A 27083-nucleotide genomic window follows, 5' to 3' on the forward strand; every position below is an offset into this window, starting at 1 on the left:
AGATAGCCACATGGATGATTGAAAAATGGAGGGGTTAGATTGAACTTAGAGTGGGTTAAAAGGTTGGCACAACATGATGGGCTGAAGGGCCTGTACTGTGCTGTGTAATATTCTTTGTATCTGCCTCTACCCCATAAGTGCACATCATGCCCTTACCACTCTCAGTGTAAAACCCGACCTCTGACAATCTCCAACATACTTTCCTCTGTTACGTACCCCGTAACTGGGTTGCCAAACCAGCAGAAATGGATCACTCAGTTGGAGTCTGGAGTACTAGAACTAAGAAAGTTTTATTAAAGAGACAAGCAACACAGTAATCGAAAGGATAATAAATGCAACAATTCAACAATGATAACCACACATGTGCACAGAATTAAGATAACAGCATCAATCAAGCTCTATCGTTGTCTAGGGGTTAAATGACCAATTTCAAAATGACTCAAAGTTCAGTCCAGTTTGTAGTTCAGTTCGCAGTAATCGTTGCCATGGCGATGGACAAGGTGGGGGGAGAGAGACATAGAATAGGAACAACTCATCATTCAGCACAGCTTCACTCACAGACCAGCGAGATGGCTCACAAACAGCTTTTGGGCAGGTCCTTGGCGATGTCACCTGAGGTCACCGACTGTGACCCCTCCTCCAGATGCGGTCGATCCTCTGCAGTGAACCCGGCACCCAGGCAAGGGCGGACACACACCGGGTTCCCGCTGATCGTACCTTTCCACCCTGTGCGTTGTCCGGGACTTCTCACCCACTCGTGAGAAGCGCACCGCTTCCAGGGTCTCGTTACCTCGGGTGGCGTGTGTGTCTGTCTTAGCGAACCTGTCCCTTTTTATCCCCCTGCTGGGGTATCGCCTGTCCATCACTTCAAACAGTTCAGGGTTCAAAGGGGGGAGCCGCTCCAGACAGCTCTCCCTCCCACATCCCTTCATTACACATCTCCAGACGCTGCTCCATTGTTCCTTATCTCTCCTTCCCCTGAGGGCAGGTGGCAGACCAACTGCTGATGCCACTGATGCTAGCCCAGGCCAGCAAACATCTTAATTTTATGTGTATTCTCGTAACACCTCCAAACACTTTAAAATTATGCCCTCTCGTACGAGCCATTTCTGCCCTGGGGAAAAGGTGCAGGCTATCCACTCCATCTATGCCCCTTATTATCTTATGTACTTCTGTCCAGTCACCTCGCATCCTCCTTTACTGGATTTTGGCCCACCATTTAGCATGATCACACAGTTATACCGTAACCTAATCCCCGTTCCGGCTGCGCCCGGTAAACTTCCATCCCCCTCCCTCTGCCTGAACTATCACCCACAGCCCTCTGAGTTCTAAAGGGTGATGAGCAAACACCTTACCCCCATCCCCGTCTCTGTCTTAAAAGCAACACCCCTTTTACCTTGTTTCTCCCACATCTTCTCCACACCACTCTAGAAATGTCAGGACCCAGCTCCTTCTTCCTCTGCTAACTGGAGCAGACCAGCCTTCCCTCACAGGACGACCCACCCCATTCCAGGCCAGAAACCTGGAATGCTCCCAAAGCATAAACACCCACCTTTGTCCAAGGAAACCCAGTGTCTCAACACAGTACACCTTTCTGCAATTTTATTTCTGGCTATTTAATTTTCTACAACATTATCTTTACCATTAATTAGCACAAAAATTCTGCAGATATTGAAAATCTTGAGCAACACACACAAAATGCTGGAGGAACTCAGTAGGTATGTAGCAGAATAAAGTTTTGGGCTGAGATCCTTCACCATTTTGTGTGTTCTTTGCCATCATTAATCTTTTCCTCCTGTTGCATTGGTTTCCGGAATCATTTTTGAAACTTTTCTGAAGATTGAAGTTTACGTCGTGTTTCCATGTATCTATGAAGAGGGAGGGGCGCAGTGTCCAAGGGACTGAGGAGGTCTTCGAGATCTTGAGTGCTCCCTCGACAGGGATGAAAATGAACCAATTTGAAGTTTGGTGCTGAGGTGGAGAGCTTCAAGTGCCCAGGAGTGAACATCACCAAGAGCTGCCCTGGTCCAAGCAAGGAGAGGCCATTGTCAAGAAGCTAAGGAAAGTTGGCACATTCACGTTGACTGTCACCAGTTTTTATTGATAGACCATAGAAACCATCCTACCAGGATGTATCACAGCCTGGTATGATTACTGTTCTGCTGGGGACCACAAGAAATTGTAGATTCACAAACTCAGCAGGTCAGACTGCATCTATAGAGAGGAATAAACAGTCGATCTATTGGGCCGAGCCACTTCATCAAGACTGGAAATGAAGGGGGTAGAAGCCAGGATAAGAAGGTGGGGGAGGGAAGGGAGTACAAGCCGGCAGGTGATAGGTGAGACCAGGTGAGGGGAGAAGGTAGGTGTGTGAAACTGCAGAGTGTTGTGGGAATAGCTCAGCACATCATGGAAATTAATCTCCCTTCTCACTGCTTCGGTAAAGCAGCCAGCATAATCAAAAGACACCTCTCCCACCCTGGGCACTCTCTCTTCTCCCCCCTTCCACCGGGCTGAAGATAAAAAAGCTGAAGGGCAGCTTCTAACCTCTGCTATAAGACACTCAGTGGGTAGAACTACAACTGGAGGTCATGGGTTAAGTATGAAAGGTGAAAATTTTAAGGGGAACATGAGAGGAAACTTCTTCACTCAGAAGGTCATGAGTGTGGAATGAGCTGCCAGCAGAAGTGGTGCTTGCGAGCTCCATTTCAACGCTTAAGAGAAGTTTGGATAGATGCATGGATGGCCGGGGTATGGAGGATATGGTCCCAGTGCAGGCTGATGGGAGCAGGCAGTTTAAATGGTTTCAGCATTGACTAAATGGGCCGAAGGGTCCCTTTCTGATTCTTGACCTGACAATCTACCTCATGGTGGCCTTGCACCTTATTATCGACCTGCACTGCACTTTCCCTGCGACTGCAACTTTATTCTGCATTCTGTTGTTTTCTATTGTTCCACTTCAAGTCACTCTGTAATGAAATGATCTACACAGAACACAGAACAGGAACAGACCCTTCCAGCCACAACATTGTGCCAAACCAGCTAAAAATAAATTTTTAAAAAACTAATCCCTCTTACCTTCACAATGTCCATATCCCTCCATCCTCCTAATATTCATGTGCCTATCCAAACATCTCTTAAAAGCCTCTAATGTATTTGCCTCTACCACCATACCAGGCATCCACCACTGAGTCAAAAATTTACCCCTCACATTCCCTTTGAACTTCCTCCCCTCTCACCTTCAATACATGCGCTGTGGTATTAGACACTTCTACCCTGGGGAAAAAAGATACTCTTAGTCTACTCTATCTCCGCCTCTCATGATCTTGTAAACCCTTATCCGATCTCCCCTCGGCCACTCCAGAGGAAACAACCCAAGTTTATCCAGCCTCTCATGACAACATATACCCTCTCAACCAGAAGCATCCTGTTAAACCTCTTCTGCACCCTCTCCAAAGGCTCCTATAGTGGAGGGACCAAAGCTGTACATAATACCTCAGATGGGGCCTAACCAGAGATTATCTCTTGATTTCTGAATGTAATGCCTCGTCTAATAAAAGCAAGCATTCCATAAGCCTTCTTAACCTCCTATGAACCACTTTCAATGAGCTATGAACTTGGACCCCATGATCTCTCTACTCAGCAACACTGTTAAAGGTCTTGCCCCTAACAGTGTACTGTCTCCTTGCATTTGTCCTACCGAGGTGCTACACCTCATATTAATCTGGGTTAAACTCCATCTGCCATTTCTCAGCCCATATCCACAACTGACCTATATTGTGCAATATTCTTTGTTTGGACAGTATGCAAGACAAGTTTTTCACTGTACCTGGCTTAATATTACACTAAAAAAACCATTTGTACGTTGTAAGTTGGTTTATTGTGTTGCATTAATATTAGCATTGTACATTAACTTTACATTGCAGTAGTAAAGGTAATTGCTGAGACTTGCAATACTCTGTAGTCTTTCGGCTGCCCTGTCATAGGAAAGATGTGGTTAAACTGGAAAGAGTGTAGAGATCTACAAGGACATTGCCAGGACTAGAGGTCCCGAGTTATAGTGAGAGGTTGGGCAGGTCTTTCGTCCATGGAATAAAGGAAAATGAGGAGCAACCTTACAGAGTGTTTAAAATCAGGAGGCATAGATAGGGTGGACAGGAACAGTCCCTCCCTTGAGATAGGGAAGTCCATAACAAGGGGGGGGGCATAGATTTAGGGTGAGAGCGGAAAGATTTAAAAGGGCTCTGAATGACAACTTTTTCACGCGGATGGAACGAGCTGCCAAAAGTGGTTGTACCACCAAAGCACCCAGGTGCATGGAGGGGTGGGGTCTGGGTCAAGTGCAGGAAACTACGTCTAGCTGGTTGGGAACCATGGACTGGTTGGGCCGTCGGGCCGATATCTGTGTTTGACCCAGATAAGCGCAACGCGAGATGTTTCGGGAATTGAAACCAGGGTAGGCCATGGCAGGGCCCTGGGGAACAGAGGGACTCAAGGGTACAGGGACAGGTATATGGTTTCCCAAAGTGGCGTCACAGTTAGACCAAGTGGTGAAGAGGGTGTTTGGCACACCGTCCATCATATGTCAGGGCAATGAGTTGGGACGTTATATTCCAGTGGCAAGAGACACTGGTGAGGCCACACTTGGGAGTATTATGTTCAGTTTTGGTCGCCTTCTTACTATTAAGCTGGAGAGAGTGCTGAGGTGATTTAAAGCGATGTTGCCAGGACTCAAGGGACTGAGTTATAACGAGACCGGACAGGCTCAAATCATAAGGGGCATAGGAAAGAAAATGCACACTTTTTTTTTCCCTCAGAGCTTAAGGTGAGAGGGGAGAGATTGACTAGAAACCTGAGGGGCAACTTCTTCACCCAGGGGGTGGTCTGCATATGGAACGAGCTGCTGGAATAAGTGTTGAGGCAGGTACATTCAAAAGGCACTTGGACAGAATCATAGATAGGAAAGGGACAAGGGTGAAATGTGATTGGCTTTGATGGGAATGGATAGGTTGGATGGAAGGTCCTGTTTCAGTGCTGTGTTAGTCTGTGGCCTCCTCCTGTGCCTGTTCCACCTACGTTCCAGCAACCACGGCCCATGGTTCTGACCTTCACTCTGCAGAAGCAATGTACAGTTTGATCAAGATCGCTGATACCTGGGAGAACCTCGTCAACAAGGTCACTGATTAATCCAAACCGGGTCAGATGTCCAGATCACATTCCCGACAGAAACTCCCCACAAATCCCTCCTCGTGAGCACCAGGTGTGCATCTGAATTTGTCACCCTGTACGTAGGCAGCTAACTCCAAAAATGTTTCAGCTTTAATAAAACTGCGGCCGGACTGCTTCTGGAGTATTGCATTCAGTTCTGGTCACCCCGTTACAGGAAGGATGTGAAGGCTTTGGAGAGGGTGCAGAAGAGGCTCACCAGGATGCTACCCGGATTAGAGGGCAGGAGCTACAAGGAGATGCTGAAGGGAGACCTGATAGAGGTTTATAAGGTTATGAGAGGCATACATAGAGTAGGCGGGAGGTGAGCAGAGCAGAGAGTGATGGGTGTCTGGAATATGCTGCCGGGGAGGTGGAGGCATATATGAGAGAGCACATCAACATACAGAGAATGGAGGGATATGGACTTTGTGTAGACAGAAGGGATTGGTTCACTTTGATATTTAATTAGTTTGGCACAACTTCATGGGCAGAATTGCCTGTTTCTTTGCCATATTGTTCAATGTTCTATGGGTGTACATTGAACATAACATTAAATGAATTTATCACCCCTGAATGCCCCGCTATCAAAATCTCCGGGGTTCCCGCTGACTGGAGACAGCAGTGTAGACAGACACACACACATACACAATGCAGCCGTGAGGACAGGTCAGAGAGTAAAGATCCAGAGACCTGGATGAGGTTTATAACAGATACAGTGGACAGAGTCCTTTACCCCAGGGGAGAAATATCAATTACTAGAGGGCATGGGTTTAAGGTGAGGGGGGGGGATTTAAAGGAAGTGTGTGGGGCAAGCTCTTTTTTTCATTATTACAGAGAGTAGGGGGTGCCTGGAAAACACATGCATGGCAGATTTGTATACCCTGACAAGAACCTACAGAGAGTTGCGCTTGCAGGAAACAAGCCTCCCCTCTAGGGACACCGCCTATACTTCTGACTTGGTAAAGTAGCCAGCATAATAAAAAAAAACAACATTCATCTTCTCCCCCCGTTGGCAAAAGCCTGAAAGCACGTACTACCAGGCTCAAGGTCTGTTTCTGCCCCGCTTGAGACCTCTTGTATAAGATGGACTCTTGACCTCAAAATCTACCTCATTAAGGCCTTGCAACTTTTATCTGCCTTCACTATATTTTCTCCGTACACTTCAATCTGCATTCTGTTATTGTTTTAACTCTGTGCACCGTGTAATGAATTGATCTGTATGGACAGCACTGCAAGACTCTGGCTATGTGACAATTTACCTAGAAGTGCAGGTACATGGTTCCTTGAAAGTGGTGACAGAGTGGTGAAGGCATTTGGTACGCTGGCTTTCATCACAGCACTGAGTACAGGATTTGGGATGCTACGTTACAGCTGTTCTTGCAGAACTGTACCCAGCTATAGGAAGGATGTGGTTTAAGCTGGAGAGAGTGCAGAGAAGATGTTGCCCAGACTGGAGGGCTTCGGTCATAAGGAGAGACGGGACAAACTGGGACAGTTTTTCCTGAAGTGAGGGAGGCTGAGGGGAGAACCGAAAGAAGTTCATAGAACACGAGGGGCATAGCTGAGGTGGAGAGTTGTAATTCTGATTCCCATTCCCGTCCCGACATGTCAGACCACGGGCCTCCTCCTGTGGCGAGATGAGGCCACCCTCAGGTTGGAGGAGCAGCATCCGGGTAGCCTCCAACCTGATGGAACCAACATCGATTGATTTCTCCTTCTGGTGGACAGTCACAGTCTCTCCACCCCCTGGGGAATCTAAAATGGGTTTAAGGTGAGAGGGAAGAGATTCAATAGGGGACCTCAGAGGTAGGTCTATCACTCAGATAGAGGGTGATGGGTATATGAAAAGGGGAAGTGGCAGAAGCAGGTACAATTACATATAAAACCCATTTGGACAGGGATAGGTATAGGAAAGGTTGAGAGGGATATGGCAGAGCTTAAATGCATCAGGGTTGGTACACATGTAGTGTCTCATCCCATCCACCTACATGGGGTGGGGGGTGGAGGGTAAGGTGATATGGAGTGCACAGACTAATCTAACCACACAGTGGGGCGTGCTCCCCCATACACCGGGCTTGTAGATCCTGTAAATCTTGTACATCTTATTTTTAAAGCAACTTTTTAAAAATTCTTTCTTACTACTCTCCTAATATTTATTTATCTGTGCCCTTGTAATGTTACTGTGACACTGTAATTCCCTTTGGAATCGATAACCTGAAAATGCTTTACTATCTTCTGAAAGCCTTTTCCTGCTTTGTGGGCATCAATTATTTTAATTTTCAGAGTGCTAGGCAGCTGTTCAGAGGAGCCCATGGCTGCTGACTGTTGGGACAAGGTTTGAGGAGTCAGGGTATTTATAAAGCTTTGAAATTTGCATCACCTGGCCTTTCCTAATGATGACTGTGAACAAGCCATAGCCCTAACAAGCTAATAAAGGTCTGAGACCTTTGGTAAAAATTATCTGAGAGCTCGAATCCCTTGGGGTGCCCAAACTTTTGCATGGCACTGTACCTAACAAGGTGGCCACTGAGTGTGATTATGCTCCTCTGAAAACAATGAGCACACTTCAATCTATGTCAAGTAGGCAGTATGGATTTAGACCTGATCACAGTACAGCCGATCTCCTCACCACCTTACCTCAAACGTGGAACACCTTCTTAGACAAAGGTGGAGAAGTGTGTCTCATAGCCCTGGATATCAAAGGAGCATTTGACAAGGTCTGGCTTAATGGACTCTGAGTTAAGCTGAGATCCAAAGGAATATCTGAAAGCTGCCTAGATGGCTGCAGAGCTACCTTCACGGACGGACCATCAAAGTCAGGCTCCTGATTCTTCAACCATCAATGCATCTGTACCACAGGGTTCAATACTTGGGCCACTTCTGTTTTCCATCTTTATTGACGACTTGGTTGATGCATGCAGTAACGAGCTATACCTGTACACTGACGACTCCACACTATTTGCACCAATTAGAGCAGGAGAGAGTGATACAGCGGCAGGAGGCCTGAATAGGGATCTTGACAGGATGAAAGCCTGGGCAGGCGACTGGAATGTCACCTTTGAGCCTACTAAGTGCAAGGTGATGGTGATGTCTAGGAAGAGGAATCCATCTAACCCCGATCTGCATTTTGGGAACTGCAAGCTGGATTTAAAGAAGGAGCTAGTAATCCTTAGTGTTAATATTGACAGCAAGTTGGTGTGGGATAAACATCTTTCTACTATTTCAAACAAGGCTTGGAGCTCTGCAGAAAGCAGCATCCAAACTAGACAAAGAGGGCAGAGCCATGGTTTACAAAGCCCGGGTACGAAGTATCATGGAGTATGCCTGCTTATCATGGATGAATGCCTCACAGAGTGTCCTCGGCCAGCTTGATTCCACTCAAAGAAAGGCTCTCAGGATTATAGGTGCAGATGAAGCCACAGCTCGTGAGAAGCTAGCCGTCAGTAGCTTACACCACAGACGACAGGTTGCTGTGCTATACAAAATGCCCACCAGCCACAGCCCTGCAGACCTTCGCGCCATGCTGCCTTCATCTCATGAGAGACGGCGCACCACACGATCAAAGAGGATGCTGTCCAAGTTGCATGCCATCTTGGACAATGTCTCCCATCCACTACATAATGTACTGGTTGGGCACAGGAGTACATTCAGCCAGAGACTCATTCCACCGAGATGCAACACAGAGCGTCATAGGAAGTCATTCCTACCTGTGGCCATCAAACTTTACAACTCCTCCCTTGGAGGGTCAGACACCCTGAGCCAATAGTCTGGTCCTGAACTTATTTCCATCTGGCATAATTTACATATTATTATTTAATTATTATGGTTTTATATTGCTATATTTATACTCTATTCTTGGTTGGTGCAACTGTAACAAAACCCAATTTCCCTCGGGATCAATAAAGTATGTCTATCTATCTAAGTTTATCTATGCCTGCTCATGCTGTTCCTGTGCCTGATGCAAGAACCTACACACTGGATAGAAGTTTCCTTCACTGTGCTATCAGAATCTGGAATAGCCTTCCAGATGCTGTGGTTGGAAACATCTGCGACGATGGGGACCAAGCCTTCAAGAGTCGAGTGCACAAACACCTATCATCTCTGGGAGGGAAGTCACAGGCTTCTTCATAAGCTATCATGAAGGGGACCAGGATGGCAATGCTTGGTTGTTGGCAGGTAGGGTTAATTCCTGACTTCCAAGAGCACTTGTGAGTTATGTTCCGGCTGAACTTAGTCCTTAAACTGCTGGAGAACAGAGCGGAAAGAACAGGTGCTGTTTTCTTCCGGTAGGGATTAGTTTTTAGTTCCAAGTGCTCCTGCCGTGTTTTGTCACCCTGCAACCTTATCCTTCAATCTCTTTGAATTATGGAGGACAGCATGTGTATAAGTGTCTCTCTCCAGCAGACTTCATCATGATCATCATGACTCCAGTATTTCTACTATTCTTTAATGTTTCTTAATTGTACATATGATTTTTTTGTGTTCTGTCGCTGAGCAGCAGTGAACCATCTGACTGGCCTATCAGAGTTCTCTCTGGGAACTAGTTGACTTGATCAGCATTTCTGATTTGGCTATTGTTCACAATTGCACTTAATAAAAAAAAAAGTCTCTACTTATCTTGATGGCAGTAAAGTAATGTGGTGGCTGTGGGGTGCCTGGACTAACCCCACTTAGTGGGGAGTGTCCCCTTGTGGACCTGGGCCGTCAGTAACCAGGACCTCCCTCCCTCCACAGGGCCTCACCTTCCTGCAGGTGAACAACCAGCTGCTGGCCACGTACCTCTCTGACCCTGTCTACGTCATCCTGCGCCAGGCGACGGGGCTCTGCCGTCCTGCAATTGGTGGAGCGCCGGACTGTACCAGCCAATGGCATGCTAGCTATCAATTGGGTGCTGGTGGGGGTATCGGTGGTGGAGGGGGAGATCTTATATACAAATTACAGGGATTTAGTGGGTTTGTATACAGAATAACAGATCCCCGGAAAAGAGTTAGAGGCTTGGATCTGATCCAGAGTTTGGGAGAGGGGCTGAGGGTTGAGGTTATATAGAATACAGATATAGGCTGGGACCGAATTGTAGATGGGGGGGGCACAGTGGGGAAGAGGAAATGTATCGGATGCAGATTGCATGGACCAATCCAGTGGAAGTGTCACACCTCCCTTGGCCAGCACACAGAATGGAGACGGGGTGAGGTGCAGTTTTTTAATTGCTCCCTGCCCTAGCCACTCCCCCCGTTCCCCAGGGTCTCGCTGAAATTGTTCAGGGCCCACCGCTTGTGTTCAAGGCGCCCTAGCAGCCGGTTGTATTCCTGGACCAGGTCCTCGAACTCGGGGCCCAGCTGGCGGAACAGATCCAGTTGCCCCATCGTGGGGCCGAGCCGAGCCTCCTGTAGCGACAGTGCTTCCTGCAGCAGTTCCCTGGAGGGGAGGAGGGAGGGAAGGGAAACGTTAGAGCCTGCAACAAAGACGCGTCACCCTTCCCACCCCATTGCCCTCCCTCCTGTTCCTGTGTTGTGGGGAAGAGAGAGGGCACGGTCTAGTCACTTCCTACTCCCCACGTCGGACCTCTCCCACTACTCCCCCAACAGGGGATCAACCCAATCACCCCCGACAATCCCCTACAACCATCTCTGTCCCCCTCTCCACCCCTTTCCTCCCCCACTGCCCCTCTCACAACCTTCCACCAACTCCTTCTTCTACCCGCTGTCCTCTCCCCCCTAACTCTTCAGCCCCCTCTTCCCTTCCCCTCCTCTCTCCTGACACCCCCTCTATCCTCCCCCTCCTCCCCACCACCCCAGACTGAGATCCCCCTCCCCCAACCCTACCTGATGGTCCGGTGAGCTCCCACCACGTCTCTGTTGAACATCTCCTGATGGACCTCTAGTCTCAGTAACCTGTAGTTGGGGGGGGGGGGGAGAGAAGGGGATGGTCATGGCGAGATCCCTCATGAACAGACGGATGCGGGGGTCGGGGGGGGAATCCATCGTGGATGGGTGGGGCTGGGGACACAAGTCGGGGGGTTTCCTCATGAGGACAGTGGGAGGAATCCCTCACAAGTAGGCAGATGTGGGGGGAGCTTCCTCATGGGGAAGTGAGTGGATCCCTCAACGGTGAATGTAGGCGAAATCCCTCAGGAGGGATGTTGGGGAGATCCCTCATGGGGTGACAACTGGGGAGCTGCAGCATGGGAGTAATAGAAACAGGGGAGATCCCTCACAAGGAAGGCGGACGTGGTTGGATACCCGTATGTTAGAAATAGTTAAGACCCCACACAGGGAGATAGAGATTTCTCACTGGGGGCATCTGAGAAGATCCCTCATACGTAGACAGTGGGGAGATCCATCACCACGGGAGAAGGTGATGAGATCCGTAAAGGGGGTAAGATCCTTCATGGGGGGAGGGAGTGGGAGATCCCTCAAGGGCAAGTTGGAGAAGTGAAGATCCCTGATGGGAGGAGAGAGTGTGAGGACATCCCAAACAGTTGGTTTCGACAGAAGCAGAGAGATCCCTCAAGGGGAGAGACAATCCTTCATGGATTGGGAAGTTCGGGGGAAAACGGCTGCGGGGAATCCCTCAGTAGGGATCTTCCTTTGTAGGTCTCCATCTGTGGTGCTCCCTCACGATGAATGCTCCCTATCTGGGGAGTTCCCTCGAGAGGACATTCCGTGTGGGGTGCATCCGTTTAGAGGGCACCCTGTATCAGAGAATGCTCTCCTCCGCTTGGGTGCAGCAAGTCCACGCACTCTACATCCACCGCGTCGGAGTGATGCACACTCCACCTGTTGTGGAACTCCCACCGCCTACATTCTCATCCCCCCTCCCCTCCCCTCCCTCCTGCCCCGCTCTCCTTCCAACTCACCGCAGCTTGCTGAACATCATCTGTCTCTTCAACTTCAGGTACTCCAGGAGGGACTGGTCAAGTAACGGCTGGCAGTCCAGTCGGTGGGTCTCCGTCAGGGTCCGAAGGAGCTCGTAGCAACGCATCAGCACCTGGGACAGGGGCAGGGAGGAGAGAGAGTGAGGGCGGGAGAGGGGAGGAGGAGGAGAGGGGGAGGGGGGAGGGAGAGGGAGGGGGGGAGGGAGAGGGGGAGGGGGAGGAGAGGGGGAGGGGGGAGGAGAGGGGGAGGGGGGAGGGGAGAGGGAGGGGGGAGGGAGAGGGGGAGATGGAGAGGAGAGGGGAGGAGGAAAGGGGAGGGGGAGAGTGAGTGGGTAGGGGTGTGTAAAGGGGGAAAAGGCGAATTAGTTAGAAATTTAAGAGGTAGACAGGGAGGAGAGTGGGGAGATGGAGGAGGAGTGATTGTGGAGGAGGGAGGAGAGAGATGGAAGGGGTAGATGGGGGAGGAGAGTGGGAAATGGAGGTAGAGATATGGAAGGGGATGGGAGAGAAGAGCTGGGAGTAAAGGCTCCGGGCCATTCCTCACCGTGAGACATGCCACCATCTGCCTGCTGATGGCTGCCTGGTTGAACTGGTCCTGCTGCATTAGGCCATCAACTCGGAGTTCCTCTGCCTGGATCCACTCCACCAGCTCCCGTCCACGCGCCAGCACCACTCCTGGGCTCTCTCCATCTGAGCGAGGGAGGGAGGGAGGTAGTTAACTCAGGGAGATGTCATCAATTCTGCTTCCACCACCAACTCAGGCTCCCACTACTCCCTGTGTGCAAAAACGTGCCCCTCACATTGCCTTTGAAATTCTCCCCCTCTCACCTTCAATGCATGTTCTCTGGTATTAGACATTTCGATTACAGGAGAGGTGCTGGCTGTCTACTCTCTGCCTCTCTCAGGTCTCCTGTCTGCTTGAGAAAGCAATCCAAATTTGTCCAAACTCTCCTCATAGCTCACGCCCTCTAACCCAGGCAGTGCCCTGGTGAACCTCTTCTGAACCCTGTCCGAAGCCCCCACACCCTTCCTGTAATGGGGTGACCAGAATTGCATACAATGCTCCCGATGCAGCCTGACTAGAGTTTCATACTGTTTCCTGGACAGTTTTATGCTCAATGCCCTAACTGATGAAGGCAAGCAAGATGGAAATAGGGAGCAACCTGGCATTCCTGGGGGGGTGGGGTCAACATCTGATCCTAACACGCTGGGACATTACCAAGGACCATCGCCATCCGGGAAATGCCCTTTATCAGGAGGGGGTACGGGAGCCTGAAGACCCACACTCAACGATTCAGGAACAGCTTCTCCCCCTCTGCCATCAGATATTTGAGCGGGCCGTGAATCCATAAACTCTACCTCATTATCCTTTATCTGCACTGTTTTCTGATTTATAGCCATTCTTATGTCTTTGCACTGCAGAGCTGCCACAAAACAAGAGATTTCATAAATAAGGTAGAGGAGCAGAACTAGGCCACCTGGCCCACCGAGTCTGATCTGCCATTTCATCATGGCTGAGCCAATTTTCCTCTCAGCCCCAATCTCTGTATCCCTTCGTGCCCTGGCTAATCAAGAGACTATCAACCTCTGCCTTAAATATACATAAAGACTTGGCCTCCACAGCCACCTGTGGCAAAGAATTCCACAGATTCATCACTCTCTGGCTATAGAAATTCCTCCTCATCTCCTTGCCCCTCTATCCTGAGGCTGTGTCCTCTGGTCCTAGACTCTCCCACCATAGGAAACATCCTCTCCACGTTCACTCTGTCCAGGGTTTTCACCATTCGATAGGTTTCAATGAGGTCACCCCTCATTCTTCTGAATTCTAGTGAATACAGGCCCAGAGCCATTCAACGCTCTTCATCTTCATGAACCTCCTTTGAACTCTCTCCACTATCAGCACATCCTTTCTAAGATAAAGGGACCCAAAACTGCTCACAACACTTCAAGTGAGGCCTCACCAGTGCTTTCTAAAGACTCAGCATTACACCCTTGCTTTTATATTCTAGTCCTCTCAAAATAAAAGCTAACATTGCATTTGCCTTCCTCACTGCCAACTCAGCCTGCAGATTAACCTTCAGGGAATCCTGCACGAGGTCTCCCAAGTCCCCTTGGTGCCTCAGATTTTTTGTATTGTCCATATCCTACAAAACAGTGATAATATATCAGTTTCTGATTGCTCCCTCCCAGGACTTGAAGAGAGTCGCGACTCTGCCTAATAAATCACGGGCACATCCCTCCCCGCCATTCCGGCCTGATGTTCCCATAGCAGATGGAGATGCAGCTCGGCAGGATGCTCTCATTGGTGCTCCTGTAAAACTCAGTTGGAGGGAGCAGGGGGCTTCGCTTCCTCAGGAAATGGAGACACTGCTGTGCCTCCTTATTCAGGAAGGTGATGTTGAGGGACCAGGTGAGGTCGTCCGTGATGTGAACGCCCAGGAACTTGGTGCACCTAACCCTCTATGCACAAGAGAGTTCCCTTTCGGTTACAGTTGAATGACGATAAACTTGAACTTGAAGAGAATGCTCTGAAATGTGCAACAGTGCGGGAGTACGCAGGCTCCAGGGACATGGGCTCAGAAAAGGAGGACGTCTCGTTAGAGCTGAGATGAGAGTGATTTCTTCAGTCAGAGGGTGGTGAATTTATGGAATTTGCCATCACAGCGGGCAGTGGAGGCCAAGTCACTGGTAGTATCTAAGGCAGAGAATTGATAGGGTCCTGTATGAACCACACGGTGTGCCTATCTTGGGGAGTCCCTTCCTCCTCCCTGCCCCAAACAACACACACAGAATGCAGGAGGAACTCAGCAGGTAAGGAAGCATCTGTGGAGGAAAGAGTTGTTCCAGGCCAAGACCCTTCATCCTGTAAAATTCAGTAGATACACTGTCTTTGGCGCTGGAGACAGAGAAGTTGAGACAGTCCTCCCACACTCACCATACTGCGGCCAGACATAGGTGAGGAGTTCCACACACTGCCGCACCAGTCGCTGTTCCACTTCAGTCACCAGGCGTCGCCTCATCGCCAGAACCTCCTGCACCAGCAGAACAAGGGTTAAACCTTGAGGAGACAGATGGGGAAGAGAGGGGGAGGGGGAAGGGGAGGGAGAGTGGGAGGGGAGGGGGAGAGGGGGAAGGAGGGGGAGAGTGGGAAGGAAGGGGAGAGGAGGAAGGAGGGGGAGAGGGGAAGGAGAGGGAGAGGGGAAGGAGAGGGAGAGGGGGAAGGAGGGGGAGAGGGGGAAGGAGGGGGGAGGGAGGGAGAGAGGGAGAGAGAGAAAATGAGAGAACGTTGGGGACAGACAGAGAGTTGGAGAGAGAGAGAGAGAGTGTCCGTGTAAGTGTGTTGGGGGGAGAAAGAGAAGAGCAGGAAAGAGGAAGGGGTCGAATTCTCACCTTGGTCCCAGGCTGCAGCTCGTTCAAGTGGTCCTTTCGCAGGCCAAGCAATGGGGGTTGGGGGTCCTCAGTCAGCTCCGTCCTCATGTCCAGCCCCCTCCGGCATCGCCCCAGTGCCCAGCACTGCTCCAGAGTCTCCAGGAACTGTGGCAGACACAGGAGCATCGAGAGGGAGTAAGGCACATTGTACTTGGGGTGACTGTAGTCGACCGGCACCCCTCCACACTAAGAGCTAGGCACTGAATTCAGGAAAGGGGCCGGTGCATATGATGCTGAGCTACAGCTACAGTGCTGAGTTCGACAGGGCTGAGCGCTTCAAGTGCCTGGAAGTCAACACCACCAATAGGCTGTCCTGGTCCAACCACACTGATGTCATGGCCAAGAAAGCTCACCAACCCCTCGACTTCCTCAGGAGGCGGAAGAAACCCAGCCTGCTCCCAGTGGCCCTCGCCAATTGTATCAAAGGGCCACAGAAAGCGTCTGATCGGATGCACCACAGCCCGGTGCGGTAGCTGCTCTGCCTGTGACCGCAGGACAATGCAGAGGGTGTTGGACAGAGCTCAGCACATCATGGAAACCAGCCTCCCCTCCATAAACCATCTGCACTTCTCTCTGCCTGAGTCAAGTGGCCAGCATAATGAAAGACCCCAGCCACCTCTGAAATTCTCTCTACCCCCCCCAAATTGGGCAGAAGATACAAAAGACTGTAAGCACATACCACCAGGCTGTGCACCACAGTTTTAAGACAAATGAATGGTTCCCGGGTATACTAAGACGGCCTCTTGACCTCACTCTACCCCATTATGATCTTGCACCTTATTGTTTGCCCGCACTGTACTCTCTCTGAAGTTGTGATTCTGCATTCTGTCACCATTTTACCTTGTTCTAACTCAGTGCACTGTGTAATGATGCATGTTCTCACTGTACAACAGTACAAGACAATAAATAAACTGTTTTACCTGCCCCCCATCACCCAGTGGTCTCTTCCTGTGCACCTCACCTGCTGGTCCTCCCGATTTGGAGCCTTCTCAGCGTGAGCTGCATGTCGCTCGGCCGCCAGCTCCTCCACCGTCCTCTCCAGCGCCTCCGCTGCCAGCCACTGCCATCTGCGCGCCCTGAGATCCCCACTGGCCTGGAGGGAGAGAGGGAGGGAGGGCGGGTAGGCACGGAGTCACCTAGCACGGAGACAAGCCCCTCGGCCCAACCCATCAGTGTCGACGGCGATTCCCAATCCGGACCAGTCCCACTTGCCTGCGTTTGGCCGGTAGCCCTCTAACCCTTCCCTACACGAGCTGCAAGTGGTCAGCTCAGCGGTTTACAGTACAAGAGACCGGGGTTCAATTCCCGCCACTGCCTGTAAGGAGTTCGCACGTTCCCCCGTGACTGCGCGGGTTTCCTCCGGGTGCTCCAGTTTCCTCCCACAGTCAAAGACATAACGGCTGGTCATTGTAAACTGTCCCGTGATTGGCCCAGGATTTCATTGGGGGACTGCCGGGCGGCTCGGCTCAAAGGGCTGGAAGGGTCTATTCCACGCTGTATCTCAATAAATAAAATAAACCTTAAAAATACAGTGGTGTTGGAAAGTTTGTGAGCCCTGCGGAATTTTCTCTATTTCTGCATAAACATGATCTAACATGTGATCAGATCATCATGTAAGTCCTAAAACTAGATAAAGAGAACCCAATCAAATAAATGACACAAGAAAACAATATACTAGTTCATTTGTTTATTGAGAACAATAATCTAATATTACATGAATTTGTCGGGAAAAGCATGTGAACCTCTGGGGTAATGCCTTCTACAAAAGCTAATCGGAGTCAGGCGTTCCAATCAGTGAGATGAGATTGGAGGTGTGGGTTGTAGGAGTGCCCTGCCCTATAAAAAAGACACACAAAATCAGGTTACTGACAGAACCTGCTCTTCTCAAGAAAGATCTGTTTATGTGCACAGTGCCTTGATAAGAATAACTTTCAGAGGACCTTGGAAGAATTGTAGAGATGTATGAAGCTGGAAAAGGTTACAAAAGCATTTCTGAAGCCCCGAGTGTTCATCAGTCCACAGCAAGAGAAATGGTCTGCAAATGGAGGCAATTCACTACTGTTGCTACTCTCCCTCGGAGTGGGCATCCTGCAAAGATCACACCAACAGCACAACGTGCAATGCTGAAGGAGCTGAAAAAGAACCCAAAGGTAACAGCAAAAGACCTGCAGAAATCTCTAGAACTTGCTAAAGTCTCTGTTCATGTGTCCACTCTAAGAAAACCACTGAACAAGAATGGTGTTCATGGAAGGACATCACGGAGGAAACCAGTGCATTTCAAAAAAAAACATTGTTGCACGTCTCAAGTTTGCAAAAGACTACCTGGACATTCTACAACAATTATAAGATGATGAGAGGCATTGATCACGTGGATAGTCAGAGGCTTTTTCCCAGGGCTGAAATGGCTAGCACGGGAGGGCACAGGTTTAAGGTGCTTGGATACGATAAGGTCTTTTAAGAGACTCCTGGATCGGTACATGGAGCTTAGAAAAAGAGGGCTATGGGTAAACCCTAGGGAATTTCTAAATTAGTACATTTTCGGCACAGCATTGTGGGCTGAAGGGCCTGTATTGTGCTGTAGGTTTTCTGTATTTCTATGTTTTCTGACACTTCTGGGATAATGTTGTGTGTCAAGGAGACAAAAGTTGAACCTTTTGGCAGAAATGAACACTGCTGTGTTTGGAGGAAAAAGGGCACTGCACAGCGACACCAAAACCTCATCCCAACTGTGAAGCATAAGGACGTTAAGAAATAGGAGCAGGAGCAGGCCCATCTGGCCCGTCGAGCCTGCTCTGCCATTCCATAAGATCATGGCTGATCTGGCCGTGGACTCATCTCCACCTACCTGCCCTTTCCCCATAACCCCTAATTCCTCTACTATGCAAAAATCTATCCAACCTTGTCTTAATTATATTTACTGAGGTAGCCTCCACTGCTTCATTGGGTAGAAGATTTCACAGATTCACCACTCTCTGGGAAAAGCAGTTCCTCCTCATCTCCATCCTCAATCTACTCCCCCGAGTCTTGAGGCCATGTCCCCTAGTTCGAGTCTCATCTACCAGTGGAATCAACTTTCGTATCTCTATCTTATCTATCCTTTTCCTAATTTTGTTTCCATAAGATCTCCTCTCATTCTTCTGAATTTCAACGAGTACAGTCCCAGTTGACTCAATCTCTCCTCATAGTCTAACCCCCTCATCTTTGGAATCAACCTGGTGAGCCTCCTCTGCACTGCCTCCAAAGCCAGTATATCCATCCTCAAGTAAGGAGACCAGAACTGCACGGACTCCAGGTGCGGTCTCACCAGTACCCTGTATAGTTGCAGCATAACCTTCCTGCTCTTCAATTCAAGCAATGAAGGCCAACATTCCACTTGGCTTTGTGATAGCCTGCTGCACCTTTTGTGATTCACGCACAAGCACTCCCAAGTCCCTCTGCACAGCAGCGTGCTGCAATTTTTTACTATTTAAATAATAATCTGCTCTTTCATTTTTCCTTCCAAAGTGGATGACCTTGCATTTACCAACATTGTACTCCATCTGCCAGACTCTCACCCACTCACTGAACCCATCTATATCTCTCTGCAGACTCTCCCCATCTTCTGCACAATTTGCTTTTCCACTCAATTTAGTATCATCAGCAAACTTAGATACACTACACTCGGTCCCCTCTTCCAGATCGTTGATGTAAATCGTGAACAACTGCTGGCCCACCACCGACCCCTGAAGCACACCGCTCACCACTGATTGCCAACCAGAGTAACACCCATGGATCCCAACTCTCTGCTTTCTATTAGTTAACCAATTCTCTATCCACGCTGATATATCACCCCCAACTCTGTGCATCCTCCTCTTATGGATAAGTCTTTCATGCAGCACCTTATTGAACGCCTTCTGGAAACCCAAGTAAATAATGTCCATCTGTTCCCCCCTATCCACTGCGCTGGTTATATCCTCAAAGAACTCCGGTAAGTTTGTCAAACAGGACCTGCCTTTTCTGAATCCAGGCTGTGCCTGCCCGATGGATCCACTTCTTTTCAGATGCCTCGCTGTTTCTTCTTTAATGATAGCTTCAAGCATTTTCCCAACCCAGAGTCCATAGAATTTTGGTAAATCATCACCAAAGCCTCTACTATAACTTCTACCATTTCTTTCAGTACCCTGGGATGCATTCCGTCAGGACCAGGGGACTTATCTATCCTCAGGCCCACAAGTTTGCTCAGCACTGCCTCATTAGTGGTAGCTATTGTATCGAGGTCCTTACCTCCTATCGCAACCATAACATCTCTCCTTGGGATGTTAGATGCGTCCTCCACCGTGAAGACCAGCACAAAATAGTTAGTCAAAGCCTCGGCCATTTCCCCATCACCCAATATCAATTCCCTCTTCTTGTTCTCCAAGGGACCTACATTCACTTTAGCCACCCTTTTCTGCTTTATGTAATTATAAAAACTTTTACTATCCATTTTTATATTTTGTGCTGGTTTATTTTCATAATCCATCTTCCCTTTTTTTATTGCTTGCTTAGTGGCTCTTTGTTGCTTTTTAAAGTTTTCCCTATCTTCCAGTTTCCCACTACTCTTGGTGACTTTGAATGCACGAGCTTTTAGTTTGACCTCTTCTTTTATTTCCTTAGTTATCCAGGGCTAGCTGTCCCCACCCTTCCTGTCCTGGCGTTTAACTGGAATATAGTCTTGTTGAGCACCGTGAAAAATCTCTTCGAAAGCCTTCCACTGTTCCTCATATAAGCCTGTGTTCCCAGTCTACACTAGCCAAATCCTCCCTCATCCCTTTGTAGTCTCCACTGTTTAGGCATAATACACTGGTTTTTGATCAAACTATTACAGAATCAGAATCAGGTTTATTATCACCGGCATGTGACGTGAAATTTGTTAACCTAGCAGCAGCAGTTCAATGCAATACATAATCTAGCAGAGAGAGAAAAAAATAATAAATAAAATAAACCAGAATAATAAATAAACAAGTAAATCAATTACGTATATTGAATAGATTTTTTAAAATGTGCAAAAACAGAAATACTGAATATTTAAAAAAGTGAGGTAGTGTCCAATGCTCCAACGTCCATTCAGGAATCGGATGGCAGAGGGGAAGAAGCTGTTCCTGAATCGCTGAGTGTGTGCCTTCAGGCTTCTGTACCTCCTACCTGATGGTAACATTGAGAAAAGGGCACGTCCTGGGTGCTGGAGTTTCTTAATAATGGATGCTGCCTTTCTGAGACGCCGCTCCCTAAAGACGTGCTGGGTACTTTATTAGGAGCTTGAAGAGATTTGGCATGTCAACAAATATACTTCATTTGTGTGATCACTCTTTCCAAGAGGATACCTAACTACAAGGTAATTTTACCCGTCTCATTGCACAGGACCAGATCTAAGATAGCACATTCCCTTGTAGGTTCAGTAACATGCTGTTTGAGATGCTATCACGGATGCATTCTTTGAAGTCCTCCTCAAGACTGCCTCGCCCAACTTGATTCACCCAATCTATGTGCAAGTTAAAGTCCCCCATGATAGTTGCTGTTCCATTCCTACGTGCCTGAGATATTTCTGTTTATTGCCTGTGTCACTGTAATGTTATTACTCCGTGGCCAATAGATAACTCCCACCAGTGATTTTTTTCCCTTTATTATTCCTAATCTCAAATCCAGAGATTACTCCTAATCTAGAGATTGCAACCTTTCTGGTTCTGCTCTTTAATTTAGTCCCTAGCTGCTCAAATTCCCTCAGCAGAACCTCTTTCCTCGTTCTACCAATGTCGTTGATGCCCACATGAATCGCGACAACCGTATCTTTCCTCTCCCACTGCAAACTCCTCTGCAGGTCAGATAAGGTGTCCCGAACCTGGGCACCAGGCAGGTAACATATTTGGGACGCTCTATCCTCACGACAGTGAGCTCTGTCCATTCCCCTGACTGCACTATCCCCAGTTACCACTACATCTCTCTTGAATGGCGCCCTGAACTACGGTGCCACAGTTAAGTTCCTCATCCTTCCTACAGCTCCCACTCTCATCCACACAGGGAGCAAGAATCTCAGACCTGCTGGACAAGCTCGAGGGCTGAGGCTCCTCCAGCACTGTCTCTTGGATCCCACTACCCGCCTCACTCGCAGTCACACCCTCTTGTCCCTGACCACAGACCGAATTTGAGGCAGCTAATCTAATGGGTGTGACTACCTCCTGAAACAGAGAATCCAGGTAACTCTCCCCCTCCCCTGATGTGCCGCAGTGTTTGAAGCTCAGATTCCAGGTCATCAACTTTGAGCCCGAGTTCCTCGAGCAGCCAACACTTGCTGCAGATGTGGTCACCTGAAACCACAATGGGATCCACCAGCTCCCACATCACACAGCATGGTGGAAGGAGCATCATGGTTTGGGGCTGCTTTGCTGCCAGGGCCTGGACAGCTGACAATTGTTGAGGGAACAACGAATTCAAAATTGTATAAGAACCTTTTACAGGAGAATGCCAGGGTAGCAGTCCGTCACCTGAAGCTTAATAGAAGTTGGATAATGCAACAAGACAATGATCAGAATGGATTAAAGAGGAGAAAATTTGTGCTTGGGCATGGCCGAGTCAAATTTCTGACCTTAATCCTATGGAAATGTTGTGGAAGGACCTGAAGGAAGCAGTTCAGGCAAGGAAGCCCACCAACATCCCAGAGTTGAAGCAGTTTTGTAAGGAGGAATGGCCTAAAATTCCTCCAAGCCGATGTGCAGGAAAGTTACCAGAAACGTTTGATTGAAAGTTATTGCTGTACAAGGGGGTCACACCAGTTACTGAAAGCAAAGGTTCACATACTTTTGACAACAAATACATGTAATATTGGATATTTTTTCTCAATAAACAAATGAAAAAGTGTAATATTTTGTGTTATTTATTTAATTGGGTTCTCTTTATCTAGGTGAAGATCCGAACATCTTTTAAGTCAGATTTTTGCAGAAATAGAAAAAATTCTACGGGATTCACAAGGTTTCTAGCACCACTGTCCAAATGTCTTCAATTTGTAACAAGGTAGCATTAATTTGTAATGGGGTAGCAAATGACACAGCACCCACACAAACCGGGGTTTGGGGTGTGAGAGCTGTCTCAATCTCACGAGTTCAGTGGGACCGGAGGGTGTTTTCCCGAGACTTACGCAGCCAAGGAAACTGGGGGTTTCACTGATAAACCTCGATCAGGTCTCCCCTCAGCCTCCACTGTTCCAGAGAAAACAACCCAAGTTTGTCCAGCCTCTCCCTGAAGCTTCTGCTCTCTAATCCAATAGCATCTGGTGAGCATCCACACCCTTCCTGTCACGGGGCAACCGGAACTGAATGCAGTACTCCAGAAGCAGCCCAACCAGAATTTGATAAAGCCTAGACTAGAACCTTGGCTAGCATGGGTGAGTCGGGACGAAGGGCCTGTCTCCGTGACCTGTGACCTGTGTGACCCCACAGACAGAATGGGGGGAGGAAAGAACGGTGGAGGTAGGTTGGAAGGAATGGGCTCAGAACAGGGAGTGGGGTGACGGGAGGTGGTGGGTGGAGGAGAGGAGGCAGATCACCGAGTCACAGAGTCACACTGCATAGAAACAGGCCCTTCAGCCCAACTGCTCCCTTCTGGCCCAGATTCCCATCTAAACCAGTCTTTTCTGTTCGTGTTTGACCCAGATCCCTCTGAATCTTTCCTATCCGTGACCCTGTCCAAGTACCTTGGACGAAAAAGTTGCCCCTCAGATCCCTGTGAACTCTCTCCCATCTCATCGTAAAACTCTACCCTCTCATTCTGGATTCCCCACCCTCGGGACAACGGGCCCCCGAGACTCACCCTCTCCAGGTCCCTCTTGAGCGACAGGCTGAGCCCGGTCCGGTCGAGGCGGTCGGTAAGCGACAGCAGCAGCCGGGAAAACTTGGGGTGACTGGCCAGCTCCTTGGCCGACAGGTTGAGGTGGGGCACGCACTGGGAGACTGTGGGGCGAGAGAGAGGGGAGGGGTAGGGAAGGTGGTCAGCACTTCCAAGGGAAAAGCCCTGCTGCCCAACCTGCAAACTGACTTCTGGGGGATGGGGGGCAGATGGAGGTCAGTGTTAGGAGATCCTGGGAGTGGTTGGAGGTCAAGGACAGGGGATATAGGGGCAGGTCAAAGATCAGTGTCAGGGGATCCAGGAGTCAACCAGAGGTCAAAGTCAGGAGATCCTGAGGTAGGCTGTAGATCAATCTCAGAGGATCTGGCCGTCAGTCCGGGATTGATCACAGGTCAAGGGCAGGGGACTCAGGGTCGGTAAGAGGTCAATGTCATAAGATCCAGGGATTGGTCAGAGGTCGTGCATGGATGATCTGAGGAGGGGTCAGGGGTCAAGTGCACGTACGAAGGTCTTGATAGTGATCTCTCTCCCCCCCCCAACCCCCGGCGAGGCCCCGCCCGTTTACCCGCGTGACACAGCTGCTCCCCGCTCGCGCCCTCCATCCTCGCGCCGTCACGGCCCGTTCGAAGGAGCGCGGTGCGCGCCGGGACTCCCCGCGCCGCCGGGATGACCGGGCGGGGCTCCGGGCCCAGAGCGCCGCCTCCTGCGGCCCGCGGCATCACGGGATGGCCCGCGCTTGCAGGAGGACCAACCGCACTCCGTCGTGGCGGGGGTCCGGAGCTAGAGAAGAGAAACGGGATCGGTGGCGGGGGAAGGGGGTTAGGGCGGGTCCCTGTCGTCAAAGCTGTCACCTTTGGCCGCCGGGCACTGGCTCATACTGGCTCACTGCGCGGATGCGAGCCCCCGACCCCACCTCATCTCCTTCGTCTCGTCCTCCTATGGTCTATCAACCTCCAATCCACTGTCATTCTCCCGTTCTCCCTCGCCCCGTCCCCCTCCTCTCTCTCCTCCCGTCCCCCTCCTCTCTCTCCTCCCGTCCCCCTCCTCTCCCTCCCTCCCTCCCGTCCCCTCCTCTCCCTCCCTCCCTCCCGTCCCCCTCCTCTCCCTCCCTCCCTCCCGTCCCCCTCCTCTCCCTCCCGTCCCCCTCCTCTCTCTCCCTCCCGTCCCCCTCCTCTCTCTCCCTCCCTCCCGTCTCCCTCCTCTCTCTCCCTCCCTCCCGTCTCCCTCCTCTCTCTCCCTCCCTCCCGTCTCCCTCCTCTCTCTCCCTCCCTCCCGTCTCCCTCCTCTCCCTCCCTCCCGTCCCCCTCCTCTCTCTCCCTCCCTGCCTCCCGTCCCCCACCTCTCCCTCCCTCCCTCCCGTCCCCCTCCTCTCCCTCCCTCCCTCCCGTCCCCTCCTCTCTCTCCTCCCTCCCTTCCCCCTCCTCTCTCTCCCTCCCTCCCGTCCCCCTCCTCTCTCTCCCTCCCTCCCGTCCCCCTCCTCTCTCTCCCTCCCTCCCATCCCCCTCCTCTCTCTCCCTCCCTCCCGTCCCCCTCCTCTCTCTCCCTCCCTCCCCTCCCCCTCCCTTCCCCCTCCCTTCCCCCTCCTCTCCCTCCCGTCCCCCTCCTCTCCCTCCCTCCCGTCCCCCTCCTCTCTCTCTCCCTTCCCCATACCCCCTCATCCCTCTCTCTCCCTCTCCTGTCCCCCCCCACATCCCCCTCCTCTCCCTCCCATCCCCCCTCCTCTCTCTCTTTCCCTCCTGACCCCCTCCTCTCTCTCCCCCCCGACCCCCTCCTCTCTCTCCCCCCTTTCCCCCTCCTCTCTCTCCCTCCCGTCCACCCTCCTCCCTCTCCCTCCCGTCCACCCTCCTCCCTCTCCCTCCCGTCCACCCTCCTCCCTCTCCCTCCCGTCCACCCTCCTCCCTCTCCCTCCCGTCTCCTTCCCTCTCTCTCCCTCCCTCCCATCCCCCTCTTCTCCCTTCCCCCTCCTCTCTCTCTCCCTTCCCCCATACCCCCTCATCCCTCTCTCTCCCTCTCCCATCCCCCCCCTCTCTCTCACATCCCCCTCCTCCCCCTCTCTCTCTCACATCCCCCTCCTCCCCCTCTCTTTCTCACATCCCCTCCCCCCTCTCTCTCTCCCCTTTCCCCTTTCCCGTCCCCTCCTGCTGTCTCACTCCCATCCACCCTCTTCTCCTCTCCACCTCTCCCCCTCCTCTCTCCCCCTCTCAATTATTCCTCCTGCCCCCTCCTCTTCCCTCTCCCCTTCCCCTTCTCCCCTGTACCTCTCCTTTCCCCTCCTCACCCACTGTCCCCTCTCCTGTCCCATCCCATTCCATCCTCTCCCCTCTCTTCCCTCCCCTTTTCCTCTCCCCTACCTCCCCTGTTCCCCTCCCCCCTCCCCTTTTCCTCTGTTCCCCACTCACTCCCCTTTCCCCTCCTCTGTCTCTCTCCTGTCCCCCCATTCTCTCTCTCCACCTTTCTCCTCCTCTGCTCTCTCTCCTCTTCCCCTCTTTCTCCTGTCCCCCCACTCTCTGACTGTCTCTCTCCCTCTCCTGTTCCCCCCTCCTCTCTCACTCCCACCCCTCCTCTCTCTCTCCCCTTTCCCTCCCTCTCTCCACCTCTCAGTCTCTCTCCCCTGCTTCTCTCTTCCCCTTCCCTCCTCCTCTCTGTACATCCCCTCCCCTCCTCTCTCACTCCCACCCCTCCTCTCTCTCCCCTTTCCCATCCCCCTGTCCCTCCCATTCCCCTCCTCCCCTCTCTCTGCCTCTCATCCACCCCTCTCTTGCCTTCTCCCCTCCACTCCTCCCTGCTCTCTCCCCTTTCCGTTCTCCCAACCCATCCTATCCCCTCTCCCTCTCTCCTCCCCCTTTACTTCCCTCCCCTCTCTCCCCTCCCTTTTACCCTCCTCCCTCCTCTCTCCCCATTCCTTTCTTGTCCTCTCTCTCCTGTCCCCCAACTCTCTCTCACTCCCCTTCCCTTTCCCCTCATCCTCTCCTCCCAACTCACGCTCCACCTTCTTCTCCTTCTCCCACACTCTCCTCCTTTCTTTCCTCCTCTCTCCCCTTTCCCCTCCTCCTCTCTTTCTGCTCTTTCCCCTTTTCCCTCTTCTCTCTCTCCTTCCCTCTTTCACCTCCTGTCTTCTCCTCTCTTCTCCCACCTCTCTCCTCCTCTGTCTCCCCCATCCTCTCTCCTCCTCCCCTCACTCCCCTTTCTCTCCTCCTCCTTTCCCTCTCTCCCCTCCACTCCTCCTCCCTCGCTCTCTCCTCTCCACACTTATTCACTGGCCTTCCCATCACTGCCTTTCTCACTCCTCTCTTTCTCCAACCCCTCCTCCCTCTCCATCCCTCATCCCTCCTGCCCCACACCTTCTCCCTTCCACCTCTGCCTCTCCCCATTTTTCCTTCCCTGCCTCTGTCCCATATGTCGCCTTCTCTTTGTTCCTGCTGTACCCACCCTCATGAAACTCCCAGACAGCTGAAGGATATCTGTCTCTCCCAGTGTGATGTTTATTCACACTGAAAACCCCCAACAATGGGCAAGGACTAAATTTACAGGCGCCTGCGTCATCCAGCTGTCTTGTGTGAATTCCTTCGCCTGACATTTAAGAGCTTCCATTTCGAGAGGACCTTGTTCTAAGTCAGAGTTATTTTGGACCTTTAGATAATGGAGCTGAGATAATCTGACATGTCACCAAGGTATAGGGAGATGCAAGAGGGCACAAATATACTGAAACATCACG

At 50.7% G+C, this 27083-nt stretch overlaps 1 protein-coding gene across 2 annotated transcripts; it reads right to left on the minus strand.

The window, feature by feature from the left end:
- Positions 1-1395: 1395 nt before the first annotated feature.
- haus4 (HAUS augmin-like complex, subunit 4) lies at positions 1396-26960 on the minus strand. 2 transcript variants are annotated; one of them, XM_063060078.1, is made up of 10 exons: positions 26798-26907; positions 23934-24148; positions 23333-23472; positions 16473-16604; positions 15473-15616; positions 15018-15114; positions 12627-12772; positions 12065-12195; positions 11031-11099; positions 1399-10623 (listed from the first exon to the last, which is right to left on the minus strand). In XM_063060078.1, exons 2-10 carry the CDS (start codon positions 24085-24087, stop codon positions 10425-10427), a joined length of 1212 nt encoding a protein of 403 aa, XP_062916148.1. In that variant the 5' UTR covers positions 24088-24148; positions 26798-26907; the 3' UTR covers positions 1399-10424. The 2 variants fall into 2 exon arrangements, with proteins under 2 accessions (XP_062916149.1, XP_062916148.1); XM_063060079.1 differs by lacking the exon at positions 23934-24148 and having other exon boundaries at positions 1396-10623; positions 26798-26960.
- Positions 26961-27083: the final 123 nt, after the last annotated feature.

This window comes from Mobula hypostoma, chromosome 10 (genome assembly GCF_963921235.1).
Source record: "Mobula hypostoma chromosome 10, sMobHyp1.1, whole genome shotgun sequence".
Taxonomy (NCBI): Eukaryota; Metazoa; Chordata; class Chondrichthyes; order Myliobatiformes; family Myliobatidae; genus Mobula; species Mobula hypostoma.

Excerpts from the sequence above, each read along its gene's own strand:
- haus4 (XM_063060078.1), bottom strand. The coding sequence starts at position 24,087 with ATGCCGCGGGCCGCAGGAGGCGGCGCTCTGGGCCCGGAGCCCCGCCCG. Across the intron at positions 16,605-23,332 it reads TCAAGAGGGACCTGGAGAGG|GCCAGTGGGGATCTCAGGGC; the intron begins GTGAGTCTCGGG and ends CTCTCCCTCCAG. Across the intron at positions 15,115-15,472 it reads AGCTGCAGCCTGGGACCAAG|GAGGTTCTGGCGATGAGGCG; the intron begins GTGAGAATTCGA and ends CTGCTGGTGCAG.